Here is a 25,654-nt window from a genome sequence, read left to right as displayed (position 1 = left end):
TTAGTGATTAATACTTTAAGACATAGCTGCAAAATAAATAAGCTAAACAGGTTTTCTGTTTTTTTTTTAATTACCTTTCATAGTAATTCACTTTTTATTATTATTAATGCTTATTTAATGGTTTGCATGTATGGATTTTATGTTGTTACACAGTTAGAGGCAAATGTTTTGTCGTAAGTACATTTCGTATTATATATGAAAATATTTGTTTATTATATGTAATCTCGACTCCAGGAAAGGTTTTCTTGCCAAAGCAATGAGCAATGGGGATGTAAATAAACAAAGATTTTTAGGCTCAATACAAATAATTGCATATCTGCTGGCCCCCAGGTGAACCCAGGTGAAGCAGGTGCCTCTGAACCCTCAGTCTTGCATCTCATGATTTCACCTGATCGATGCTTCCATAATGTGATCGTGCACTGACCCTGCGTTGAGAACCGTAGCCTTCACGTGACATGCATGACCTCACCTGCGCAGGTGAGGTCACCCTCCGCAGAAACGGTGCTCGAACCGCAAACCACCGCACACGATGCTCTTTGTCCCAGAAGCCCATTGTGCACAGCGGAGGAAACCCTGTGCCGCGAGCAGCCATCTTGGATAGACAGATCAGACTTGAGCCAGGATAACCTGCAGACCTCCTCTGAGCAGCTCAACTACTCCCAGCTCCAAAAGACTCCATTCCTGGTGAGCACAGAAACTGGACATCGTTCACACGCGCACGTATGTACACGCATACACGTGCGTGGTGTCTAACAAACGTGGAGACGTCGGTGTTAACAAGGTTTGAACAGCTGGAGCAGTTTAGCCAGCCTGTGTTTGTCAGTGGTGAGCTAATTGGAAAGCTAACGAGGCTAGCTAACAGATGGCTAATACTTGGTCAGTGTCTGTCGTTAGCTGCCGCGAATCGGAGATGTTAGCGATCAAACCGCTGGATGTTGCTATTGTGGGCGAAAGGGGACTTGCTCGGTGACGTGTAAACAAACGTTGACAAGCTAGCGAAGTGGCGTTTCTACCATAATCCAACCCTCGCAGCTAGCTGGTCAACTAGTATGCTAAAGCTAACGCTAGCTGTGTGTGTGTGTGTGTGTGTGTGTTGGCTTGGGTGATACTGTGCCGAGGACAAATGTGTTTGTCCGACGTGGTTATACTAATCACATGGCTCGACTGTCTATGTGTTGATGCGGGTAACTGACCAGCGTATTGTACTTTGTGTGATCTGTTGTCAAGCTGCATCCATTGCTGACAGAAAGCAGGCAGCCAGCTAACGCAAAATCACCTGTCACAACAGCTAGTAATGGGCCGTGCGGAGAAGTAGTCGCGATCGCCTGGGAACTTAATCTAGCTGATGCTAGCTTTGATTTCTTCCTAATTGCATTTCTAGCCTCTTGTTTTCCAGCTAGCAGCAGACGATCGACCAACACGACACTGTAAATTCGCCGGTTTGAGCTAAGCTAGCTAGCATCGTCTGGCACCAGGCGTGATGTTACAGTGTCATATCATAGAGATCATTTTTGACCATACCATTACGGTTTGTTTTCATCCGTATATGTTGAGGCCTTTGTTTATTCTGCTTTCTTGAATGGAAGTGTTGCTAATACCGTAATCGTCTCTAATGTAGCGCAACGCATTAGCTACGTGCTAATTCCGTCGCCAGCAGTCTGCTAGCCTCCTCTATGGCTCTATTTCCCCCAAATAACAGACACGTAAAAGGTCAAAACTGAATTTTGGAAACGAAGCAGACCGCCATTGTCGCGTTGTACATTTGCAAAATTCAATCTTAATCCAACACAAAATGCTGCATCATTTCTGTGTCTTGTGCCAGTTCTGTTTACAGGCTTCACTCGGGACATAACAACCACACTTGTTTTTTTATTGTAACGACTTTAACGGTGTAAATGCCATAAATCAACGTTGAGTCAATTTGTGTGTATTGCGATTATTTACTTCGCCTTGCGTGTAAACGGCAGTGATGATCTCATAATGTTGTTTTCAGTGCTTGAAAGGAGTCACATGATTTGTGTAGTGGGCCTGGACATCTCCGAGCCTCCCTGTGTGGATATGTGTCATGATTTCCTGATAGCCCGGATTTGAGGAATGCAAAAGTCATCCGTCCTCCCTTTTTTCTTTATGGGAAGTGGCTGTTGACAGGGGAAAGGGCTTTGACGTGGTGTCTCAGGAGGAAGGCTCAGTTAGTTGGGGAGTGAGGGAGAAGTGCTGAGGCTGCAGTCTGATCACATGATCCGGACTCGCCTTCTCCTCGATGGCTACTCGTGGGGTTTGTTTCTGCATAATGAGCACAAAACAAGTATCGTAATGGAATCACATTCTGTGACGGGTCCGGGATATTGTCTGTGACAGCTGCTCTTTCCAAGAGCACTGGAAACGGTCTCACTGGGGGATCAAGATGCCACATGAGGGTCATGTGACAGGAGGCAGTCCAGATAAAGGCCATTAAATGTTATGCCAGGACTTTGAAGGTTAATTAACTGTGTAATAGTTCATGACTTGGTCGCAGTGTCTGTTTCAGTTCGGCACCTGGTCAGTGCAGTTTCTGGGACTTTATTCAGTTATATCAATCAGACTAAGTGGGTTGAGAATTAATGCATTAAGTAATAATGTAAACAAGTGTGTCATCCTTGAACTCAGCCTGATTTGCTTCGGTATGTAAACATGCTTGTGATGCAAGTGCACTGTTATTATTTTTCTCACAAGGTAGCTTCCCACATCCTGTATTAAAATGTAAAAAGCAACGTCATACACACTGCTTGTGGCTTCAGTTGGTTAGTGTTGAGCACTTAACCAAATGTCAGGTCAAGTTGCAGTTTGCAGTGGATGGTAAGTGCGAGCCAAGTCTTTTCTGAGGCCACCAACAAGTACACAGTCACAGCCCGAGCCTGCTCTGGTGCCAGTACAAGCTGTAGTAGTAGTATAGTTTCAAATTAAAACATACAGTAGCTTTGTCCCAGGAAATTTGAAATATTAAAATGTACTTTGAGCTATTTAATTTCATTATCTATGTTTTTGTATTCAATTTATCTCTGCTTATTAATATTACAATTCATCATGATGTTTCAGGCATCGTTTTTCCAGTATTTTCCTCATAGGGTTGTAGCTGAAGTCAATGAGAGCCGACATGAGGGTACATGACCCAACGTTCTTATCAAAACTTGAGTTCTCTATGACATCGAGCTGAGTAAACCTTCACTACGAAGCCTCGCAAGCTCTCTTCATTTTCTGTCTATTAAATTCTCTTAGATTCTCTTATCACACCCCATTCACATTTTTTTCGGCTGTGTCGGCATTAATTTGGTCAAACGTGGTCACTGAACTGCAGATGCTGAAATGTGAGCATAACACCGGCACTGGGGTCTGATGTGGCACAGAGATTTCAGTTTCCAGGAACTCCTTTAATCGCAGCACAGTTTTCCTGGAGCTCAGATCAGAGAGAGAAGCACTGGTTTAAGGCAAATATTCTTTGCAAGGGACATAGAAACCATCAGGCTACGAAATGATTATGCTCCTGATTGTAAGGCCTGAATTATTAACTTCTTACGCTGTACAGCAGCTCCCCAATGCAGAATTATGAAGCAGTATTTCAGGACAACAAATTAGCCTCGATGTCAGGAAGTAGCTTTGCAAACTGAATTTCACATTGACACTGATCATGAGGAAAAGCTACCTGCTGTTTAACGCGGCTTTACCGATGTCATACGTGACCAGATCATTTAATTATGAACAAACCTGAGTAAGGTTTTCTCCCCTCGGCTGTTAAACCCTTATATTTGTGCAAACGCTATTTTGTTTTAGTCTGATGGCTTCTCCTTTGTCTGTGTGCTGTAAGTGGACTGTGTGCAGTGAAGCATCCGTGGATATGAGATAGGTGTCGGGACTATTTTTAGCTCTGGGCCTATGATGCTGATGGTGTTTTTCTGTACATTTAAGTACCGCACTGTTTACCTGGAGACACACTCGTTCCAGTGGCATCACAATTAGCCGGTGTCATTGTTACAGTGGAGGGAGCAGGATGATGTTGTTGGTGGAGCTTTCTTTATCCCTGTGTGTTTATAAATGATCCGTCACCTTACTTGTTTATATTCATATCTCATGTTCTTGCACAGGCAAATGTGCTGCATACAGTATCATTCATTCAAAATTGTCACATTAATGTTACATAAATTGTAGCGAGACTAATGATTGTTTGGTTTGAAGGTTGTTATGAAGGGAAGCAAAACAAACCCTGATTGCCATGTAACTGAGTTGGAGTGAGATGGACATAATGAGCAGCATTGTAGTGAACACTCCGCTCGCGGCCATGTGAACGTTGGCGCAGCATGTGAAAGATGGTGTGAGCTCTGAAATCTCAACAGATATTTTATCTGCAAAGAAACAAGTTTAATCACATATGGTAGTAACACAATTAATCATTAAGGTAACTGTTCAAAATGACTTCAGTTGTACAGATTGCATGAAGGCTTGAGGCCTCAGGTTTAGTTCTGACCTGGCACCATTCCCCCTAACTGTATTCAGGCATTTTACAAATCTGTGTTTGTGTTTCTTTGATAAGGTATCAGGTTAAATGAGAGTTGTAAGGATTTGTTTGCAGGGGGGGGGGAGCTGTAAACAAATCCTTACAACTCTCATTTAGCTTCATTTTTAGTACCTTGAAATAAAGTCTTAAACCAATAGTTCATTCACATGTGTATGAAAGTGAACAGTTTATTGCTAATGACAGATCTGCCCTTTTCTGTCCTCAAATTATTGGTCTGATATGATTCAACTTTTGAGATGTATAAATTTCGTATGTCTGTCACCTGTTTGAGAATTATCTAAGACATTTGAGTCTTCTAATCTCTGTGAAGTGCAAATGTTTTTGTTTGTTTTTATTATTTACAACGTAGTGTGTATTTGTTCACCTGGAGACAGAACTTGAATTCAAACACAATAATGTGCTCATGCTGATATTCAGTTACCCAGCATGCACAAGTAATGTGGTCAGTGCTGCACAAGAACAAAATTGTGTTGCATGATTAACTATTGCTCCTACTTTTATTACCTGGAATGACTTAAGTTGTAAACAGCATATTGTCTTTGACTGTTTAAATACCTAAATCTCCCCCTTCTTCTTTCTTTCAGAGCCACAATGGCCACTGCACCGTACAACTACTCCTACATTTTCAAATACATCATTATCGGTAAGTGAACGACGCCATTGACGACCAGTGCAGTCTCTGTAGCAGGTTACACTGATGAGTACAGGGTCTGAACTGATAAGCATACAGTGTTGATATGTCTTTAATATGAAGTTTTGCTGACAGGTTCCTCTAAGTGAACACACTGCTGCTTTTACTTGTTCATACATTTACAGACTTGTACATAAACACACACCCCGCCCAGCTCTGGGCTGTTTATCAAACTTATTACACCACCGCCTCAGAGTTTAAGTGGGTGTGTTAAGGTGTGAATGAGGAGCAGCCTGAAGGGGAAGTTGCTTTTTACTTCAGCTTTCTGTTTATGTATTGTTTTCCCCTTCATTATAACACTGATGTTTTTGAATAGTTTGTATCACAAACTGTTTTTGAAAGATCTCACAATCGTGTTTGTTGCATTGAATTTTTTATGCGTATTTTTGAGCAAAAGAAAATAAAAAAGACTCAACCTCGGTTTGGTATTTTTCAGCATTCTCTTGCGTGAGAATATCAAATTCATCAATCACATTAAAAAATGGTCTCACTTTAAATGTTCACTGAAAACCAAATTTGTCAGTATACTCATCCCTTATACAGATTTTTTTTTTTGTTGTTGCAGCATTATTTTTCTTATTTTGCTGAGCTGCAAATGGACTCATCACAGATGTTTGCTCAAACAGGATTAAGGCCCAAAACCAATTTACCATTGTTTCCAAAATGGTTATAAGCAGATTCAGTATCAACAAACTCTGAAGGACAGAATACATTATAAATGCTTAATGTCAGTTTACCATAGAGCCCGACCGTTTTATTTATAGTTATTAATATATATTTATTTCAAGCTTTAATTACATTTCCTTGTTATAGGGGTTTCATAACGTGATCTTTTAAATCATTGCAAATTTTTAATGTGTACATCGACCAATATATCGGTATTAGAATTTTTTACTTCCTAATCTTGGCTTTGGCCCCTAAAAATCCATATCTGTCGGCTCTTTGCTGCCACTACTCGTCATGAAATTTTAAATATCGTCGCTGACTGTTACAGAGGGGCTGCTACATCATGCATGGGGGCAACACTGCAGGCTTGAATAGACAATTATTCCTGTGTTATTTCCTTGGTTGACCTGAGTTTCTCTGTCTCTCTCCACAGGGGACATGGGGGTAGGGAAGTCATGTTTGCTTCACCAGTTCACAGAAAAGAAATGTAAGTGCTGCCCTGATTCTGACTCCTTTTTAATCTCTGTGTGTGTGTGTGTGTGCCTGAGTGTATGCAAGGTTGCCGCTGCCAGGTTCAACTGGTGCGCCTGAATCACTTTAGATTTCTTTATATGCCAGCGGAAGTCAGTGGCATACAAGTCAAGTGTGAGCTCAGCAGTGAGACTCCTCTTCTGTTCGTGAGTCAGCTGCAGCTTCCCATTACCATTCAGCTCCGTTTTGTTTAGTGCCACTATTAACAAGCCAGATGCTGTGTTCCTCATCCACTCGTCCACGATCACATCCTGCGCACACACACACACGTGGGTGATATAGAAACGATTTTTAAGTGTCAGTTTTAAAGACATTTGCTGCTTTGTGGGTGTTGACGCTTTCAGTTTACTGGGAGTATAATGAATGATTTATTATTGATGCACCTGCTGCTTTCTTACAATGGAGATGGTGTGTGTGTGTGTGTGTGTGTGTGTGTGTGTGTGTGTGTGTGTGTGTGTGAGAGAGAGAGACTGTATACACATTACACAATGGTTCACAAATTCAATAATAAATGTGTGTCACATTTTCAGAGTAAATGAAAATGAGGTGTGGTCATCATCTTGATGATGTAAAGTGTGAATTGAGGTTAAAAACCTAGAAGGGCACTCAGAGAGCGCATACATCTAAAAGACAGTGAAAGAAATTCCAGTATCGGCCCTTTTATCCAAAATTGAACGGGTTCTTCCTTGTGTCATGCCCGACCCCTCCACAAAATTTTATGGAAATCAGTTGAATAGTATTTGAGTAATACAGCCTACAGACAAAAAAACAAAAGGACAGGGGCGAAAACGTGACCTCCTTGGCCGAGGTAAAAATGTAACACCACAAAAGATGGTTACAGAAATGCGTGCAGTATTTTCAGGATGAGAAACTGAGTAAAAATATACAAACATTGAGGAAGTAGCATCAGTTAAAAAACAAATCATCACAGAATTGAATTCACTGTAATCTCACTTCCTCTCCCCAGTCATGGCGGACTGTCCCCACACGATTGGTGTGGAGTTTGGTACCAGAATCATCGAGGTGAGTGGCCAGAAGATCAAGCTGCAGATCTGGGACACAGCGGGACAAGAGCGCTTCAGGGCCGTCACCCGCTCCTACTACCGCGGTGCCGCAGGAGCACTCATGGTCTACGACATCACCAGGTATGCAAGCATGCTTGTTCTGTGTTAATGTGTGTGTGTGAGAGAGATACACATCAACCACAGGGAGTCAACCCCAAAACGTTGATGTAGTACGTGATAACCATCTTGGGCATTTTTAAGTTAGATTAAAGCTAAAGCCGCTGACGACTGCAGCTCAGTCCCACAGACTCCCTCCTGAACAAACATTAACAGGTTTACAGCTTGTGTCCAACCTCCTTGTCCAAACTGTTAGATGGTATCAGTGGTCCGCCAAATAAACACAGTCCAACATGTGGAATGTGTCCACGCCACTCCCAACTCCTGTCAGGGCCCCTTGGGTCCCAGAAACACTGCTTAACTGGAAAAACTAACAAGAACTGTTACCATCACTGTTCATTTGGCTGCACACAGCTTCTGAAGGTCTCATGGAAAGAAGGAGAGACTTACAAAAGTGTTCATTGTGTCATGAATGTTCGCTTTAAACTCAGGGCTGATAATTCCTTATTCATAATCTGTAATTAAACTGGTCTTTATATTGGTATCATTCCCTGTAGTTTTGTGTGGCCTAGTTTAATAAGTAAAGTGTTTCCAATTACATTTTAGTAGAACATATTTTTAGTTTTGGACCATTTTCTCTGTTACTTGTCGATGGTTGTTGTCATTTTGTTTAGGAACTGTTACCTTTATTAGAAAAGGTAAATTTAAGATTATACCCTAAATTATATTAATGACAAATGTCCTGTGATGTTAGCTCTTTGCTTGTCCTCATAGTAACCTGTCGCTCTCTGATGTTCTGCAGGAGAAGCACGTACAACCACCTCAGCAGCTGGTTGACTGATGCCAGAAACCTCACCAACCCCAATACTGTAAGAACCCATATCCACATCATTTGATTATTCTTTATACCCCCTGCTCTCTGTATTTACTCTTTACTGTGTGATTTCCACTCTTATTTCTTTCAAATACTCCCTCTCTCTTCTGCTGCTTTATTTCCTGCCTCCTCCCTGAGAGGGTTTGAAGCCTCGGAGCTCTGTCTTTTCCTTAAATTGGATTTCTCCTTCAATATGATTAGTTTTCAATCGTACTGCTCTACTCTGCCTGTGCTCCTTCAGAGAACTGGGCTTCTGCAGCACGTCACCTCCATTCCCAAATACAAATGTTTTCCTAGTGTTCAGCCTCCATGTTTATCTATGTAAAACACAAAGCCACAGGGTAAACATTCTCCAGGTCTGTCGGCTGAAGCTGTTGTGTTGATCATTGCTGTTCCTGCTGAAGTGTGTTGCAGCAGCCATGTGGTGGCACTGTTGTTGTCCAGTCATGGCTTGTGTTTTTAGTTTTTTTTGCTTTAATCTGAGATGGGAAACCCAATGATCTTACATTCTGGCCCAATTGTTGTCAATTTAATTTAAGTTTTATAAGACTTTGTTATGTAGCAATCGGTTATAAATAACCTGTCGCACGTTCTCACTTTGCCCCGTAACAGTCTGAGGCAAAAAAACGTGTAAACACTGGTGTCAAATCAACAGTACTTATATTTGTTTTAATGAAATTGTTATATTAATTCAGATTTCTTTGTTCGCTCTATGTATTCTGGTTATGCAGCAGATTAGTGTCATCCCATGAAACCTGTTGCCGTGTCAGACTTTAACTTTCTCCTCCATGCTGATAAGTTATAATTCATTTTTAGCTGTTCTGGCTGTGAGGATCATTTTTGAGAAGTTCTGAAAAAAAGGTTAAAAATAGACTGATTAAGATTGAAGAAAGGAAACAGAAAAGTGCGTCAGTCGGCTAAAAGGAGGCTCATTACATTACATCAGTTCATTACAGGTCTAATTACATCACTGTTGCTTGGGGCCCCCTTTTGAAACAGAGAAGTCAATGTTATAACAGCGTTCTCATCTCTTGGCGGTTTAGAAAGCAAATTTCTGTCAATATTAGTGTCTCACTGTCTTTTTATCCGTCTGTATTCTCAGGTGATCATTCTCATAGGGAACAAAGCAGATTTGGAGGCCCAGAGGGACGTCACATACGAGGAGGCGAAGCAATTTGCTGAGGAGAACGGTGAGTCAGACACAGAACAGCGCTCGTAGGGAAGACAGAGGAAAAGGTGTTTAGGTAGAAGAAACTAATCAGCTGGTAACTAGTCATACGTTTTCTGCAGCATCTTCCAAATCTCTGACAGCTCGATCCTCATTCCCAGGAATCCCAACATATCCAAATATTTAGAATCATAATTTGATTTAGCCTCTGTGTTCTTTCATGAATGTTTATAATAAAAGACCCTGTGGTTGATTTTAAACAGACAAAAGTGAAGATTAACATCGGTTTTTATTTATATTTCTGAGACACAAACTAGGAGAATTTGACTGGATAGAGGATGAAGTGAGCAGATTGGTTAATTAAGAGAGAGGGCGAACGAGGACTTGGTATTCGAGGTATGTGAGTTTGGAACTGACTCTGTCATCGTGTCTGTTTTATGTTCTACAGGTCTGTTGTTTCTCGAAGCTAGTGCGAAAACGTAAGTCTGCACAACTTTCACCACCTGAAACATCCTTACTTGCTTTCGTGTGCCTCCTCTCACATGTTCATGTTCCGTGTTTAGAGGTGAAAACGTGGAGGACGCCTTCCTGGAAGCTGCTAAGAAGATCTACCAGAACATCCAAGATGGCAGCCTGGACCTGAACGCCGCCGAGTCGGGGGTCCAGCACAAGCCCTCGGCCCCCCAGGGTGGCCGGCTAACCAGCGAACCACAGCCCCAGAGGGAAGGCTGCGGCTGCTAATGACCAAGCAAACACCCCCCTCCACCTCCCCTTTTCTTCTCTGTCTCTGTCTCCGTCTGTCCTGCCCTTCCCCTCAACCCCCCGCTTGCCTCATTCATCCATTCCGTCACTTCTGTACGTTCATCCTCCCTCAGTGCACCCGGAGCTGCATGAGCGCAGGGCTGCGGAGCGAAGGGACGGGGGACGGATATTGACTTGGGCCAGACTGAGCTGGGCTGCGTGGACGACATCTCCCCTCCACCTCTTCTTCTTCTTCCTCCTCCTCCCCTCTCGCTTGTCCCTTCCCCTGTTGCCGTCTCACTCCTCCTTCAAATCTGTCAGTGTGTTTTCATCCCATAACGCTCCTCTTTCGCTCCCCTCCTCCCGTCGTAGTATCCCAGACACCACCAACACATTACACGGGTTACTGACACTTTAGATAGACGTAATGTTCATACGATAACGATAAACCGAGACTGTTTTTTATGTTTGGTTTTATAGCTGTATATGACATGTAAGCACTGCAACACGTTTCATCCACCCCTCATTAGCTCAGTATGAATCAGATCCAAATTATATTCCCAATCTCCTGGCGCCTCTCCTGCATGGTTTACTGTAGCCGAGCAAGCTTTTTCCAGCAAGATCCAACCCTGCGTTTGTGGCTTTTAATCCTGTTTCCGCTGCTTGGAACAAAGCAAGTTTCTTTTGCCAGATGTGGCAGCACAGATGTTCTCAGGAGAGAGAGGGGGGGGCGACATTTAAAATGCACCCACGGGGAATTTGCGGGTGATTCCTCGGTCTCTCTCTCCTCGGAGAAATCGTAGGAAGGAATATTGGATGTATTCCAGTTTATGTGTGTTTTTGTGAGTGTTGGTGTGTTTAAGAAGTTGGATGGGTCGTTTCTTTTTGACACTTTGAGAAAAACATAAAAAAAAACAAAAAATAACGTGGCTTTCCCGTTTTTTGGGATGGAAAGATTCATTCACATCGGTTTCTTTGCACCAGCTCACCCATTCCCTTTCAAACGCCTGAGCCCGAAACTCCTCCCAGGTCCTATCTACAGAATCTGTCTTTACCAGCATTGTCTTTGTCATTGTTTGTTGCCTTATTATAATTCACGTTATTACTCTTAAATCTTAATACTCTTTCCGCTGCACTCGATTTAGAATAATTACGATCCACACTGGTGGCTCACATGGTCTGAAACCATCTCACCACTATGTTTCATGTGTGGCTGATCTGAAGAGGTGATGTGTTCATTATGACAGTTGTGTACTACAACACCAAGCAGCATGCCCCCCCCACCCCCTAAAAAATACAATGAATTTGTCAGAATCCAATAATGTTTTTTTTTTTTTTACAATTGTTCTGTATCATAGTGATTCCCTGATTGAACAGCTGTATATATCTCGCTTCTTAACTATTTGGTGATGACCTCGCTACTTGGGATTTAGAAATTTATTTGCTGGCTCTGCCAAGATCTGTACAGTTGACGTGCTAGTGGGTTGCCTGTAATTCATGCTTGGGAAATTCTGTAACATAGTTTCTATTAATAAATGTATGTAAAGGACAGACACCTAAACACCCCCACCCAACCACCCCTGTCTTCACACTACTGAACCTGCCGATTGGTTGAGGGGAGAGGAAGTGGATTGAGATGTTATTTATGTCTGCAAACTTAGTTCTTCTCATTTCTGTACAAAGGGCAGGATGGGGCACTTTCTATGTTTATATATTTTTTCTTTCCCCCCCCCAACCATCATAGCACCTCCACATTACGAGGGGGCCCGCATCGCTGTCTTAACTTTTTTTTTGGGGAGTGGTTTGATATCGTGGGAAGTCGGTGGGGCCGGGTCTTCCTTTTCCCTGTGTCCCGCCTCTTTTGCAGTCGGAGTGACCACTTCCTGCTTTTGTCTGTCCACAAGTAAAAGAAAAAAAACGTACATATGTATAAATTTTTAAGGAGCTGTGCTAACATTTAAATGCGTTCTTGCGTGTATATGATTTTAAAATGTTGACATTTTGATTTTAATGATAAAATACTCTAGACAGAAAAATAAATTATACATAACCTGTTGACGTGAGTCTGTTTTCTTTTTATCTCTCTGACAAAGTTTGGGATTGACATTTGAAGGGGTAAAGTGTCGGATGGATACACAGCATCAAGACTCATCAATGTATTTCAAGTAGCATGACTGCTTTGTATTTTATTGCAACAACAATTGCACCAAGGCTAGAGAGGGAGAAACAAAACAGGAAAAATAAAACATTTACAAAGGAAAGCAAAGTTTGTCTAGAAAAATTGGTGAGGATGCTTAGTCACAAAGAGTAGTGGTATGGTTGGTCAAAAGGGAGGCATTAAAAAAACAAAACATAAGCCAACACTGACAGTACCAAAAAGAAGTCAAGGCAGCTTGTGTTTGACTCGTGTCCTCAGGCGACGCAGTCAGATGGGGCACACGGGATGAGACGACTACAGCACAAATACTGAGAATGTCCAGGAGATGCAGACGAGAAATGAAGGCACGTTATGATCACACAGTGGAAATTTTGTGGCTTCTTTTAGTCTATAATGGTCAGCGTCTCACTTACGCATCATTCTGTAAGACAGCAAGTGATAGATCCATAAACAATTCAGTCCAGTGTTTCCCCCATCATATATATATATATATAATACATTTTTTTTTTTTGCAGGGGTGGAAAGGCCTCTGAAACAGCATGTAGACCATGTGACGTAAACTCTCCATAGACGGTGATCCTCTCAAAGCAAAGAGGCCCAGTGGTCAGGGAGAAACACTTTGAGTCCATGATCCCTCTGTACTGATGAAACAAGGCCGAGCTGCTACTGATGGCTTGTGACTGGCATGTAGAGAAAGAGGAATGAAAAAAAAAAAAGATGTTGAGAAAACATAAAACAGTCAGATCCACAGAGTTATGGATCACCCTGGTCCCCCTCCAGCACTGACTGGAGACTGTTTTTTTTTTGGTATGGCAAACATTTAAATCCAATAAACACATCGACACAGTTAGTCTTGGCCACTAGGCACAAATTCAGCCACATTTCTGCACTTGTGAAGTGTTTAAGGCTCTAAAGTGTGCAGTGGAACAAACAAGGGGAAGGCCAGGAAGCTCATTCTCCCTCATTTGCTTGCTCCCATTTCTATGGCACATGGTTGCAAATACTGCAAAAAAAACAAAAATAAAGCATTCATACAGAACAAACACTGGCGTTTTCCCCACTCGGCACACAACCAATCACCGATGACACGGTACAAAGTGATGGAGAATGTTGGGATGCGTTGGACAGAGGCATCAGGCTGTAAACACTGATTCCAGAAACTCCCGAGTTCTTACAGGTGGAAATTGGAAATGAGATCAGTTGTGTAAGTGTTAGAAAGCATCCGAGAACAAAATGAGGTTAAGTGTTTTGTTTTTTGCTCATTGTCATCAGCATCAATGAAAAAAAAAAAAAATCAAACACACCAACAGTGATGGAAATATCACAGGCCTTGTTTTTTTCCACTAGTGTCATTGATAAAGGGGAGAAAAAAACAACTTGAATATATAAGACATGATCATTTCAAAAATGATTGGTGAAAAGTCATGTAGATCAAAAATTGGCCCCCAACTCCTGCTGGCCCCTCATTTAAGGCCTAAAGACACTGTTCATTCATAGTTAAGGCTGTTCAATATTGCAAACTGTCTGATTCCATCCACAGTAACCACAGGCTTAAGTGTTTCAGAGTGTACTGTAGTGTGAAGCTACACTCTGCTGCTGCTGCTCTCCAGCAGGCTTTACCCTCAGCTCTCCAACGTGAGCTCGCCATGAACCACCGTTCACGCGCATGCTCAGAAAAAAGGGGGTAGTGTGACAAACAGTATGAGTTTTATGTCGTGTTCGGAGCTTTTAGGGCGCTACCTCTGAACGATGTCACTGATTTCTTTGACAGAGGACAGCAGCTTGCTGAAGTCCTGCTGTGAATTGGCGCCCCCTGTGGCAGTGGGGCAGATTTGCAGCTCCCGCAGGCTGCACTCAAGCTTGTTGATGGCCTCGCGGAAGGCGAACTTGTTCCTCATCTGTTGGATGGAGTCGACGTAGCTCACGCAGTATTTCGACAGGTTCTTGCCGGCCTCCAGCACAGCGCTGTGGCTGCCAGTCTGCTCCGAGTTGCGGCAAATGGCAGCCCGGAGCAGCTCGGTGCCCTCCAGCACCATTTCGCGCGTCACGGCTGAGTTGGGGGTGCGCTCAGAGGCCTGGCGGGGCGCAGTCTTGCGGAGGGAACGTCGAGTGTTCACTAAGGGGATGAAAGCGGTGGGCGAGCTCTGATCGCCGGGAGAGGAGAGGGAGGAGGAGAAGCCTCCTAGACTCTGGCTAGAGAGGGAGGTGGACACTGAGGGGGAGGAGGAGGAGGTCTTCAACGGTTGAGGTTTGGAAGTGGAGCCCAGAGGCAGCTTCTTGGAGCCCTCACTGAGTGCTGAACGGGCTTGGTCACTGGCAGTGGTTGTGTGGTGGGGCTCTGAGACGGAGGGGAGACCCTTAGCTTTGAAGTCTGAAGTGGTGGACGAGGGGGAAGGGAGATCTTGAGTGGGGCTGCGGGAGATCTTGCCCGTTTTGGAATTGGTGGGTGGCGGAGGCGGGGCTGGCTTGGGTTTCTGTATCTTTCCTCTTTCCCTGACAGATGAGGAGTCCCCAGCGTGCTTGTTCCTGCGGGCCCTGCACTCTTCTCCAGCTGCACCCATAGCGGGGAACACATTGGGCTTGAGGAGCTCGGCGTGCAGAGCGCTGGTTTTGGAATTCTCCAGCCCCGGTAAACCTGGTCTCCTGACCACCTTAGGTGTTAAAGCCTGAGGACTGGAACCAGGGCTGGGATCAGTGTCTTTGCCTAAGAAGGCAGAGGAAACGTCTGATGAGGTGGTCAGACGTGGTGGTGGCGTCAGGGTGCCCATCCGAGGGGTGTTCTCCCCTTTCTGCTCACTGGTTCTCTTGCGCGGCAGAGCTGGCTTGCCCCCAAAGGTACCTGAGTCAAAGTGGCGCTGGCCCAAGTCTCGTGGCAGGGTGACAGACCTCCATTCTTTACCATTCGAGCCAGAGGGCATGCTAGAGGACCAGAGAAAACGCTTGGAGTTGGACATGGATTCCTCCTCGCTTGGTGGTGTGGTAGCTGCCTTGCCTCCTGGGCCAGGCACAGCAGGAGCTCCCTTCTTCCTGGGGAATAATGGTCCTGGGTAGGTAGGAGCCCCGTTGGTCATGCCCCCTGGCCCATTATTGTTAGTATTCAGGAACTTAGAGGAGTCATGGCCATGCGTGTTGTCATTAATGGCCAGAGATGCACCATTGTTGAAGTTGTCAGTATCCCTAAGATCTGGAGTCACGCCCCTCCTGTCATGGTGGACGTCCATCTCTCTGAAAGAGGAGCTGCGTTTGGGCGGAGCTGGTGCGTTCTTTTTCTTTTTCTTGATGAGGCTGAGGAGACCACTGCCGCGGGTCTTGTCCTTGTCTTTGTCTTTGGGTAGCAAGCGGTCATCCTCATTCAGGTTGTTGTCCAGGAGGGGACGCGCTTTCCTGGGAAGCATGGGTGATGACACAGCTGTCTCTGGGTCTGTTGGGTCTGAGAAATCACACAGAACCAGGGAATCATTAGTGATAAAGTAAAATTAAATGATTCAAATGCTATACAGACTGAAAAAACTAAATAATGGAAACTACTGTTCAAGTAAGGCGAATGTTTAAAAGGGAGACTGAGCTGGCTCTTAAAAAAACTCTTAGCTCAAAGGGAAGTTAAAAGGAAGTGACAAGACAACAGATCTTGTTTAGCATGTTATCATCTGAACAAATTGAACTGAACAGTTTGTCTCACCTGGACTGTCTCCATCCCGGTTGTCCATGTTCTTGCGGAGGGTTCTGGTCTTGGTGGGCAGCTCTGGAGCTTTCTGGGTGGGGCCTAATGTCGACTTCTTCCCTTTCTTGCCCAGCTCCTTTTCCACCTCTAAAATTACACGTATCTAACTTAACCAAACATGACGATTATACACATTTACAACTATGACAGAAGAGCAGAGTGTGTTCACTGAAGGCAGGTATCTGTAAAATATTACCCACAAGAACATTTGCTTTTGACAGTAAAGAAAAGAACACTGACCATCAGAAATGCTGGACTCCTGGAACATGGTTTCAAAAGCTTGGTGTGTTTCAGCAAAGGAGGGGCGTTCTGAAGGGTTCCACCTCCAACCTGACAGAAAGACAAAGAGATTCAACTTATAAAAGTCCTTCCATCAGAGACAAGCCCCTCCCACCACAGTGTGGATAGATGTGTTTTACTACTCACAGGCCCTCATGAGCTCGTAGACCTTCTCGGGGCAGCCCTCGGGTCGGTCCATACGATAGTCTTTCTCCAGCAGCTCGTAGACCTGGGACAGGTCAATGCCGGGGTAAGGAGACATGCCGTAGGTGGCGATCTCCCACAGCAGCACACCGAATGCTGGAGATGGAAGAAAAACAAACAGAGACAACCAGACCTAAATAACTGGAACATAAAGAATATGTGCTTTCTCATAATGTGTCACACTTGCAGTGGTCGCCATGGTGCCAATGTCACTCTCACCCTCTAATGAATCATTTTAAAGGTGGTGGGACAAGCCCATGGAAAGCATGAAATATCAAACAAGAATTCTCAAAACTTAATAGATTACCTTTTTTCAAAAATATTAAAAATCTCTAAAAACTCTTCTGGCTTTCTTGAAAAGTGATTCTATTGATTTAAATGTTGTTCCATCAGGGACCAGCTGGTAAAACAATACTCAATGTGTGAAAATAATTTCAGTGACTCAATGACTGTTTCCACTTGTCCAAGAGTTATTCAGGCAGGAACATTAGGAATAAATTATGCCGCTGCCTAAACGAGATCAAACTCACCCCAGACGTCAGACTTAATGGAGAACTTGTTGTAGGCCAGACTCTCGGGAGCGGTCCACTTGATGGGGAACTTGGCTCCGGCGTGAGCTGTGTAGGTGTCTCCTGTCATTAACCTGCTCAGACCAAAGTCGGCCACCTTCACCAGGTGGTTCTCCCCAACCAGACAGTTACGGGCAGCTAAGTCCCTGTAGGGGAGAGGAGAATTAGAGATGAACAAAGGGTCAAAGTGGATTTTCTAAAAACAAATTTTTTTAGTGAAATAGTCCAAAAAAAAAAGCACAAGTTCCTTTGAACACTGATCCAATGGTAAGAAAACAAGAGAGGAACAAAGATGAAGAGAAAGTAAGAAAAAAAACAGTGTCTGGTTACAACATTGACTGAAGTTTTGGATTTCTACAGATGTTTTGTGTGGAGCAGAGTCACAAGCTGAGTCTTGTCAGGTTTGAAAATTAAAATGCACTTTGGCAAATGTGAAAGACATAAATCATCTCTTTGCTTCTAAAAGGACCTTGTTAGACAAACGTGCCAGAACAAACTAGAAATGTTACAACATCCACTCCTCTGTGATACGAGTCTGTCCTCCTGTGAGAACAGATGGGAGAGTGAGAGAGGGGAGCTGCACAGAAGAATGTTGCTTCTCTTATATACAACTACCTCTGACTGAAATCTCACTGAAGATGTGTGGTCATACTGAAGACTAAAATTCTAGGTGACCACTCAGGTTTAGTCTAAACGGGAACTTTAAGGTCTTTACCTGTGGATAAAGTTTTTTTTCTCCAGGTACTCCATGGCAGAGGAGATCTGCGTGGCCATGTGAAGCAGCACCACGGCGTTCACCTCCTCTCTATTGCACTCTCTCAGGTAGTCGAGGAGGTTCCCGTGGGTCATGAACTCTGTGATGATGTAAAACGGTGGCTCCCGTGTACACACACCTGCCAAGGAAACAAGGTCATCATCATTCATGACATATCTTGTGTTAGCATGTTTGCCTTCATCTATAAATCTCAACAAACAATATATATCTTTATGTGCCACCATAAGCACATCTGCAAAAGACCAAAAGAAATGATTTTTTATTTTACATACCTAACAATTGCACGAGGTTGGGGTGTTTGATCTCTTTCATAACAGCAGCCTCTTTAAGAAACTCCTCCACCTCCATCGTGTCCTCCTGAAAAGAATTGTTGACAAAGAAGACTAGCTGCAGTTACATCAACACAGCACCAGATGGTAGCGTTATTCAGCCATGTTAAAGACCGCTGACACCAAAGCTGCTTTCAGAGATGCACTGGACTCAGCAGATCCTCTGTATTTTCTCCGGAGGACGTGCATGTGTCAACGCAAATGTCCGAGTGAGACGCTCCGCAGTTTCTACGAACTATATCCGCCCGACCTCCTAGTATAAAGTCCGTAAAAATCCAGGAGAAGTTGATGTGTGAACACAGCAGGGGATCCCACTGTGAGTGAAACAAATATCTCCCGATGAAAAAGCGGTGCCATAAACGTTGAACACACCGATGAAGATGTCAAGAGAGTTGTTAAGGTTAGTGATAAGAGCTGACGACGGTGTCAGGGTGCTGTAAACATGATCACGTGATCTACGCAGTGAGGTTATGACATCACTTCCTGCCTCCTGCACCTGGTTGCGCCACCTCTCGCCTGAATAATGCGGAGGATTTGATGCTGTTGTGAACGTGTCTGTGCAGAGAACCTCCCGCTGAGTTGTGCATGTGTGAAAGACAAACTCTTGGTAAACTCCGTAGCCAATTCTCCGGATTTTACCCGGAGGTCATGTCTGAAAACAGCTTAAGTTACTGTTTGACAAAAGTATGTGTCCAAAAGTTATTGAAATCCATAATTTTCTTGTAAAGGTAAATATATGAGAGTAATAGCGGTAAGCGTGTGGTAAGAAATATATTTTCTCACATGAAATGAGTGAAGGCACTTTTTTTCTGTCTTCTTACCTTGAGTGTCTTGACGGCCACGGTGAGGTTGTACTTCTTCCACACGCCCTCGTACACCTCCCCGTACTGGCCCCCGCCCAGCTTGTGCTTCATGGTGATGTCAGTGCGCTCCATCTCCCACTTATCATAGTTGGGGGAAACCCCGTAGATGGTAGGCTTGTTGCGCTTCGGCGCCGGGTAGTGTAGCGTGGTGATGAGGCCATCGGCCACTGTGGAGTGGTGGTGCACCAGCTCCGCCAGTGTGTTGAAACGGCTTTCTGACGAGACGTACAGCTGGAGGGAAAGAAGACAACTCATTTCAGAAGGTGATCATGAGAGGCCAGTTCAGCCGAGGATAATCAACTAGAGTAACTTTCTGGTTCCAGCAAAACATTACACAGTTTAGATTTTTACAATAAAACAAGATAAATTAGGTCAACTACTGTCTATTTTCCAAAATATCAACCATTAAAATGATCTTGCACACACCTAATGTCTGGAAACAATACCTGGTGTTGTGGAAACGTATGAGATGCAGAAATGACTGAAAAAGTGTCAGCAGCACACCATGAAAAAGGCATTTGTCAAGAAGCTGGTGAAGGGGAGGATTTATATCAGGGCTCAGCGGAAAGTCTTTTTCTTTGTGCAAGTCTTACATAATCCTTATATTGATTTGCTCGCAAATCTGCATTTTGCATTGTTTTACTTGTGAAGGAGCATTAAGCCAAAGGCATGTGGAAGGAAAAGGGAAAAAGAACCTTGACTGTAATGAAAGGACCTTTGAGATCTAAAGAGGATTTAATGTTCAGTGGGCTGCTATCTTGGCTTAAACTATGAGCATTTAGTCAGAGAAAAAAACTGCTTTTTGTGCAAACAAACCTTAGTCATTCAGAGGAATGTTTATCACAGGGTAAGAGTCAGGGTAAAAAGCTGCAGCTTAGGGGGGGGGTTTACTGACATGACCTCAAACTCCATCATGCCAGATTCTTGAGTTTTATCTCAGTAGGAGAATGGAAAACAATATGAGAAGAGGAACCGTGTGTGTGTGTGTGTGTGTGTGTGTGCTGTCGCTGTCGGTCCATTTGTGTGTGTGTGTGTGTGTGTGTGTGTGTGTGTGTGTGTGTGTGTGTGTGTGTGTGCATACTTGGCCGCAACTGTCTGTGCTGTTGCATGTCTTAGCATGGGCGTCAGTGTCTGGCCAGTCTTGCGTCTGCTGGCCATTATGAGCAGCGCATTGGGTGATGGAGAAATTCTTGTCATAGCTAGCGTTCCTCGAGCTAGCTCACCTCGCTGCATCGCAGAGTGACCCAGCCAAAATGGCAGCGGCTTCTAAACCGACATAGCAATTTGGGGGAATCCCACACCAGGAGGTTCAGCTGCACACAGAGTGAAATATGGCCCGATCTAATCTATCATGACCATCAGGATGTGATACCCTGCACCATGTGTAAAAGCTCTTAATAAACCATGCTCCAGATATCTTGGACTTATTAAACCAAGCTGAAGCTCTAATGCAAAACCCATTAACAATTTAAAGCATTTTCAGGGACAATAAATTAATAAAATTATAACCTCATGTCTTGTCTTTGCAGGGGGAGTCTATGAATGAACCCTGTGTCCTGGCCTGTTCTTGTACGTATCAGTGTCACATTTTGAGTGTGATTTACTTATTTCTTGCTATTCTCTAAGCTGTTACTGCTTTGATTACTCTACTTAACGTCCAACTTTAATAACAAGAATTTGGTTTTAGATTACTTTAGATTCTAATATATATAAAACGAGGAATCTGCAAGTATCTGCAAGTGTTTAAAAGGCATCAAAATGAATCCTAAAAAAGTCCTGGAGGTCAATGAAGTGTCAACTTTAGCAAAAACCTAAATTATTATTATTTAACTGATTAATTCATTCATCAATTCTTAATAGATAAATTATATTACTAGAATTTATTGGTTATATACTGCTGGGAGGTTCTGGGCTGATTGTCTATATAATGTATTTGTGATGATGTTTCTAAAAGTCTTTGGTTAATTTGTTTAATACTGAAGAAACCTGGTAAAACCCGGATAAACCTAAAAACCATCTGTGACTGTGTGTTGGGGATACGTCTTCTGTTTTGCTGTTTGAAGGGTAGAAATCATTCTGTATACACAGTGCGTGTCTGTCTCCACTGATGCCTACCTTGCCATCAGACGCAGTGTTAATCCTGTAATGGTAGACTCTCCCCTCGTACCGCAGAGATATTGACCTCTGACCGGGGCTGCTCTCGCTCTCGCGGACCAGAAAGCTTCCGTTGATGCCCGAGCTGAGCAGGTACTCTGCAGCATTGCGTGACACGGGTCCGTGGTACCAGCTGTGCTTCTCCAGGCTGTTGACCGGTGTGATGTAGTTGGATGGCACCCAACCCTGGCCATTCTTGGTCTGTGCCTCGCACCACTCGCCATTGTGGTTGTAACCCAGCACGCGCAGCTTCTCTCCTAGTCAACACAGGAGATCGAAATTTAAAAATAGAAGAATCAAGGCTACTTGTGGAGAAAGTACCTTGTGATTCTTGTGATTTTGAATGGAATATTTCCACAGCTGGGATTGTTATAGAGCCTTCATACTCTTTCCATGATGTAACAGGATACCATACCATGGTACAAAAGCTGAACTCAGCATTATTTGAGTCAAACATGCAGGAATCTACTGTTTCTAATGTCACCTTTACTTACACCAGGAAACATCGTTTTTGTTGCCTGAACTCAGGAAATTGATTTTTCCCCTTTAGTTTAGAGCGGAAACACCTAAAAGTAGCTTTAAACAATACAATAAAATCACAAAAGTAGCCAATTTAGTTGCCTACCTCTAATTTAAATAGTGGTGTTTTCCAAGTTAAGTATAGACCCAAAGGAAAACATTTGTTTTGCAATTGTGATTATTAATGTGGTCCAGGACATTCTCTTGTTTATTCCGGTGCATATGTTCCCTCCTTCCTTCCTCTGTTTGTCTGTGTGATCCATCTGGGGTATTGTTCAGTGGGGAGTCAAAACCCACGGGTGAGACGATCACCAGGAAGTGAGAGTCAGATGGGGGATGAAGACAGGACGGGAAGCAAAAAAGCAGTTTCCCAGTAAACTTATCGAGAGCGAAATTCTCTGGAAGTGTCAATTCACAAATAATCAACAACATCCACTGATGAAAGTGAAAGTTTATAGAAATATTAAAATGAATTGGTATTACTGTCATATCGAGTCACTCCAACCCCCATTGTGAAATAAGATTTTTTTTCCTCTTTCCCTTACCTTTGGTAATGCTGAGTGTGTTGTCGCCACTGGCCACAAAGTCGTAGAGTGCCACAAACAGGTTGGGGTCATTCTCACTGGGTCCAGCCAACAGATTCTCTTTGGAGTTCCACCGGGCCGCTTCTGTCAGACCCTGACCCTCAAAGTCTGGCCTTTGGAGAGCTTCTGAAATAAACAGCAGAATCAGAAAATCTGAGCACATGTCGGCAGTAGCAATATGAGAGAGAACATCAAACAGGGAGATATGTAGGTGTGTGTTTGGTATGCAGCAATCATTGTGAGGCACCTTTCCCATACAGCTTCACACATGTTGAATGACTCAGCGACTATGTCAGCTCCCATGTGTCATTTAAATTCTTCTGCATCCCCTTCAATTTGTGCCTTGCTCCAACAAGCAGGTCATCAGCTGTGATCCCACCTTGGGATTAGAGTCATAAACCTGATCATGTGACAAACCGTGTCCCTGCTGTCTCGACAAGTTTCATTTCCTGGATTATCCTGCTTGGTTCTCGTTATCTTAAAAATAAAGTAGACATACACCTCACATCAGACCATGAGAATGTGTCTCAGCTTGAATCTGCACTGCAACTGTAAAATGGATGCGCTTGCAGTCGCAGGTAATGAGTTCAGAGAGCTTTAAGTCGTAGTTATGTTAATTATAGACAGAAGTCAAACTGATGGCTAAATTGTACAATGTGAGAAAAGGTGAAGATGGTATTTAAGATGAAGAGAGGGGGGGGGAGAAGAGTGAAATGAGGAGAGGACTTCTAACAGCTCATGGCTCTAATCATGAGCTCCGTGTGTGGCTTGCTCAGCTGTTGTCACACTTGTTCGCAGCATCTTACTTTTAAAGCCCCGGGTGTAAGAGAAAACAAAAAAGGGGGGAAACACGACCTGAGTCATTAAAAAAGTGCTGAAACATAATCTTCCATAATTATGGTATGATTGTCAAAATTAGGGGTTAGCTCCTATCACGTGGCAAACATGAGAATGATTGGTCTGGCATAGTGATGCATATCTAAACTTTTAATTCTGAAAAAGACCCCGGGTGATTACATTCATTTCATTACTCTGCATTTTTTCAAAATAACAGAATATGCCTGTAGTAGCTGTTTTAGGTAAACAGGTCAATTGCCTGGTTATGGTTAGAATATAAAGTTAAAATAAATAGTTAAAAACCAGCAATATTTAAAATAGTGCAACATAAGAATCAGGATTAAAAAGGAAATTTTAGCTGCTTCTTGTAGACGACCAGTCGATTTATCAAGATCTGAAAATTGCCTTAAACATTTGGGTTTATGCAAGTACACAACTCAGCCAAATTATATAATATAGTTCTTGTCATAATTTGGCATCTTAATGCATACAAATTACACATTATACCCATCAACAACTGACCAAACCACAGTTATATCATCGTTTTTCACACATCCTCATATAGATAACAAAATAACACCTCCTACAGCAGAAAACTACCCTGGGCCTAGGAAGTCAAGTTCCCCCAACATCAATGAATCTTTCAACAAAAAAACAATGGTCTCATGGCAACTTTTAGCTTCAGAGGACAAAGTGGGAGCTATACAATAGGAGAATATGACCACACACTATGGCATTTCCTAAAGGCTAAAAACAAAAAGCAGCTGATAATGTATTTGACTGCATCCCTATTGACGACTAAAGAGCAGAGTTTTGTTTTCCTTGGAAACCACATACACAGTGAGTGGCAGTGATCTTTGTAAGTGTGTGTACTTGATTCAAATTCTTAAGAAAGAGGAGCAATAGATATGTTCAGATATGTAGAGTTTTGTAGCTTGTTAGATTAACAACGATTTTCAGGATTTGCTCACGACAGTTCAGCAACATACAGAAGCAGAGATTCTGAAATGCAGAATCACAGTCTGAAACTAAAAACCTGCTTTTTGAATGAATGTATCATATCACACCATTGGTACCACTAACAGAACAATTCGAGCATTGCCCTTCTGCCTTCAGACCAGTTTTCCATTCTATCGTCTCTGTTTATTTATGGAAAAACCATAAATCTGTAAGTTGATATTTTTATGTTTTCTTCTACCTCTTACGCTCATAAAACCATTTGAAAACCTCTCAGATTCAGCTGATTATGTCCAAAACATGTCATTCGAAAAATGTGATGTTACTGAGTTACCAACTTTTGATCGTATAACAACAGAAAACACTGGGGCAAAATCAAGCCCCAGCTGCTAGCAGATAACCTGCACTGCATAAGTGGGTGAGTCAGGGTCAGTTGAGGAAAAACTCTAAGAGTAAACACATAAGAGTGAGATAACCTGTATCAGACATGTTTTGCCTGGAGAAGAGGTGATTAGGTCCGTCTGATCTGAAGAGGACAGAGGTGTAAAAGCAGCAAGAATCATCAAGAGGCTAGATTTGAGGAAAAGGACAATGTGTACTAAGTGATAAAAGCACATGTGGACGTGGTATAAACAGAGCAGAGAGCTGATCGTGCATGTACAGACAAGTCACATGCACCTTCTCACGAGGATGTTTGTTGTCAAATACAGACATGCAAGCACCTTCGAATATCTTTCAGTAAAACCACAAGTTCTAAATACTGCAGAAGAAGTAGATTCAGTGCTCGGAACTAAAACTACTTCCACAGGGAAGTAAACAGAACATATGCTTCCTCCAGCCAGTCACATGATATTGTTGACAAGTCACAGGCATCGTTGTGTTGGAGGCCGTTCAGAGACTTTCACACAGCATCTCTTGCCAAGCTGGGCTGGCCTGCCTGAGCACAGAGTGAGACATCCTCCTTTTAGGTCACAAGCATTTCGCCTTAATTTGAATTTGTCTGGATAATGTGGCTCGGCTCAGAATCTCATATTTATGTTGGTTTCAATCCTAAAAAGAGACAGATCTGAAACATTTTGGAACAAGCACGGTTGCATACCTCAGCTGGTAAGGACAGGTATCTATGTGCCTCATGCAAAGACAAAGAGACCGACAATCACGCGGTTTGGAAACAGAAAAACCAACAGGCCTTTTAGGAAAGTGCTTTTCTGAAACACAACATGCAACTGAGAATTAACTTAATATTAGTTGAAAGACTTCACAATCTCTCAATTCACATCCTGTCTTGAATCCACAATTCAGATTTCTTAAATATGACGATAAAACCCATTGTGCAGTAAAAACATTGGTGAGAAACTCAACAA

At 43.1% G+C, this 25,654-nt stretch overlaps 2 protein-coding genes across 8 annotated transcripts in view; one reads left to right on the top strand and one right to left on the bottom strand.

Annotated features, from left to right (window-relative positions):
* The first annotated feature begins 502 nt into the window (after positions 1-502).
* rab14l (RAB14, member RAS oncogene family, like) lies at positions 503-12,397 on the top strand. Of its 3 annotated transcripts, none has more exons than XM_035183944.2 (8): positions 503-720; positions 5,134-5,192; positions 6,340-6,393; positions 7,405-7,582; positions 8,361-8,427; positions 9,535-9,622; positions 10,049-10,079; positions 10,164-12,397. In XM_035183944.2, the coding sequence occupies exons 2-8, from the start codon at positions 5,141-5,143 to the stop codon at positions 10,339-10,341; spliced, it is 648 nt and encodes a 215-aa protein (XP_035039835.1). In that variant the 5' UTR covers positions 503-720; positions 5,134-5,140; the 3' UTR covers positions 10,342-12,397. The 3 variants fall into 3 exon arrangements, with proteins under 3 accessions (XP_035039835.1, XP_035039834.1, XP_035039833.1); XM_035183943.2 differs by having other exon boundaries at positions 508-684; XM_035183942.2 differs by having other exon boundaries at positions 705-781.
* A 99-nt stretch (positions 12,398-12,496) lies between these two features.
* The window catches only part of abl1 (c-abl oncogene 1, non-receptor tyrosine kinase), a 32,713-nt gene continuing 19,555 nt past the window's right edge, over positions 12,497-25,654 (bottom strand). For 3 of the 5 annotated variants that reach the window (XM_035183937.2, XM_035183938.2, XM_035183939.2), the window contains 10 exons: positions 22,458-22,622; positions 21,355-21,650; positions 19,198-19,470; positions 18,320-18,404; positions 17,988-18,165; positions 17,234-17,418; positions 16,647-16,799; positions 16,461-16,550; positions 16,179-16,307; positions 12,497-15,929 (listed from right to left, as the gene is read on the bottom strand). In XM_035183937.2, coding sequence (XP_035039828.1) covers positions 14,236-15,929; positions 16,179-16,307; positions 16,461-16,550; positions 16,647-16,799; positions 17,234-17,418; positions 17,988-18,165; positions 18,320-18,404; positions 19,198-19,470; positions 21,355-21,650; positions 22,458-22,622 — 3,248 coding nt within the window. In that variant the 3' untranslated portion in view covers positions 12,497-14,235. The remainder of the gene's footprint in view (positions 15,930-16,178; positions 16,308-16,460; positions 16,551-16,646; positions 16,800-17,233; positions 17,419-17,987; positions 18,166-18,319; positions 18,405-19,197; positions 19,471-21,354; positions 21,651-22,457; positions 22,623-25,654) is intronic. The other 2 variants (XM_035183940.2, XM_035183941.2) reach the window with 2 other exon arrangements.

This window comes from Hippoglossus stenolepis, chromosome 18 (genome assembly GCF_022539355.2).
Source record: "Hippoglossus stenolepis isolate QCI-W04-F060 chromosome 18, HSTE1.2, whole genome shotgun sequence".
Classification (NCBI taxonomy): domain Eukaryota; kingdom Metazoa; phylum Chordata; class Actinopteri; order Pleuronectiformes; family Pleuronectidae; genus Hippoglossus; species Hippoglossus stenolepis.
Note: the sequence above shows the minus strand (reverse complement) of the source record. Positions and strands in the feature narration are given on the sequence as shown.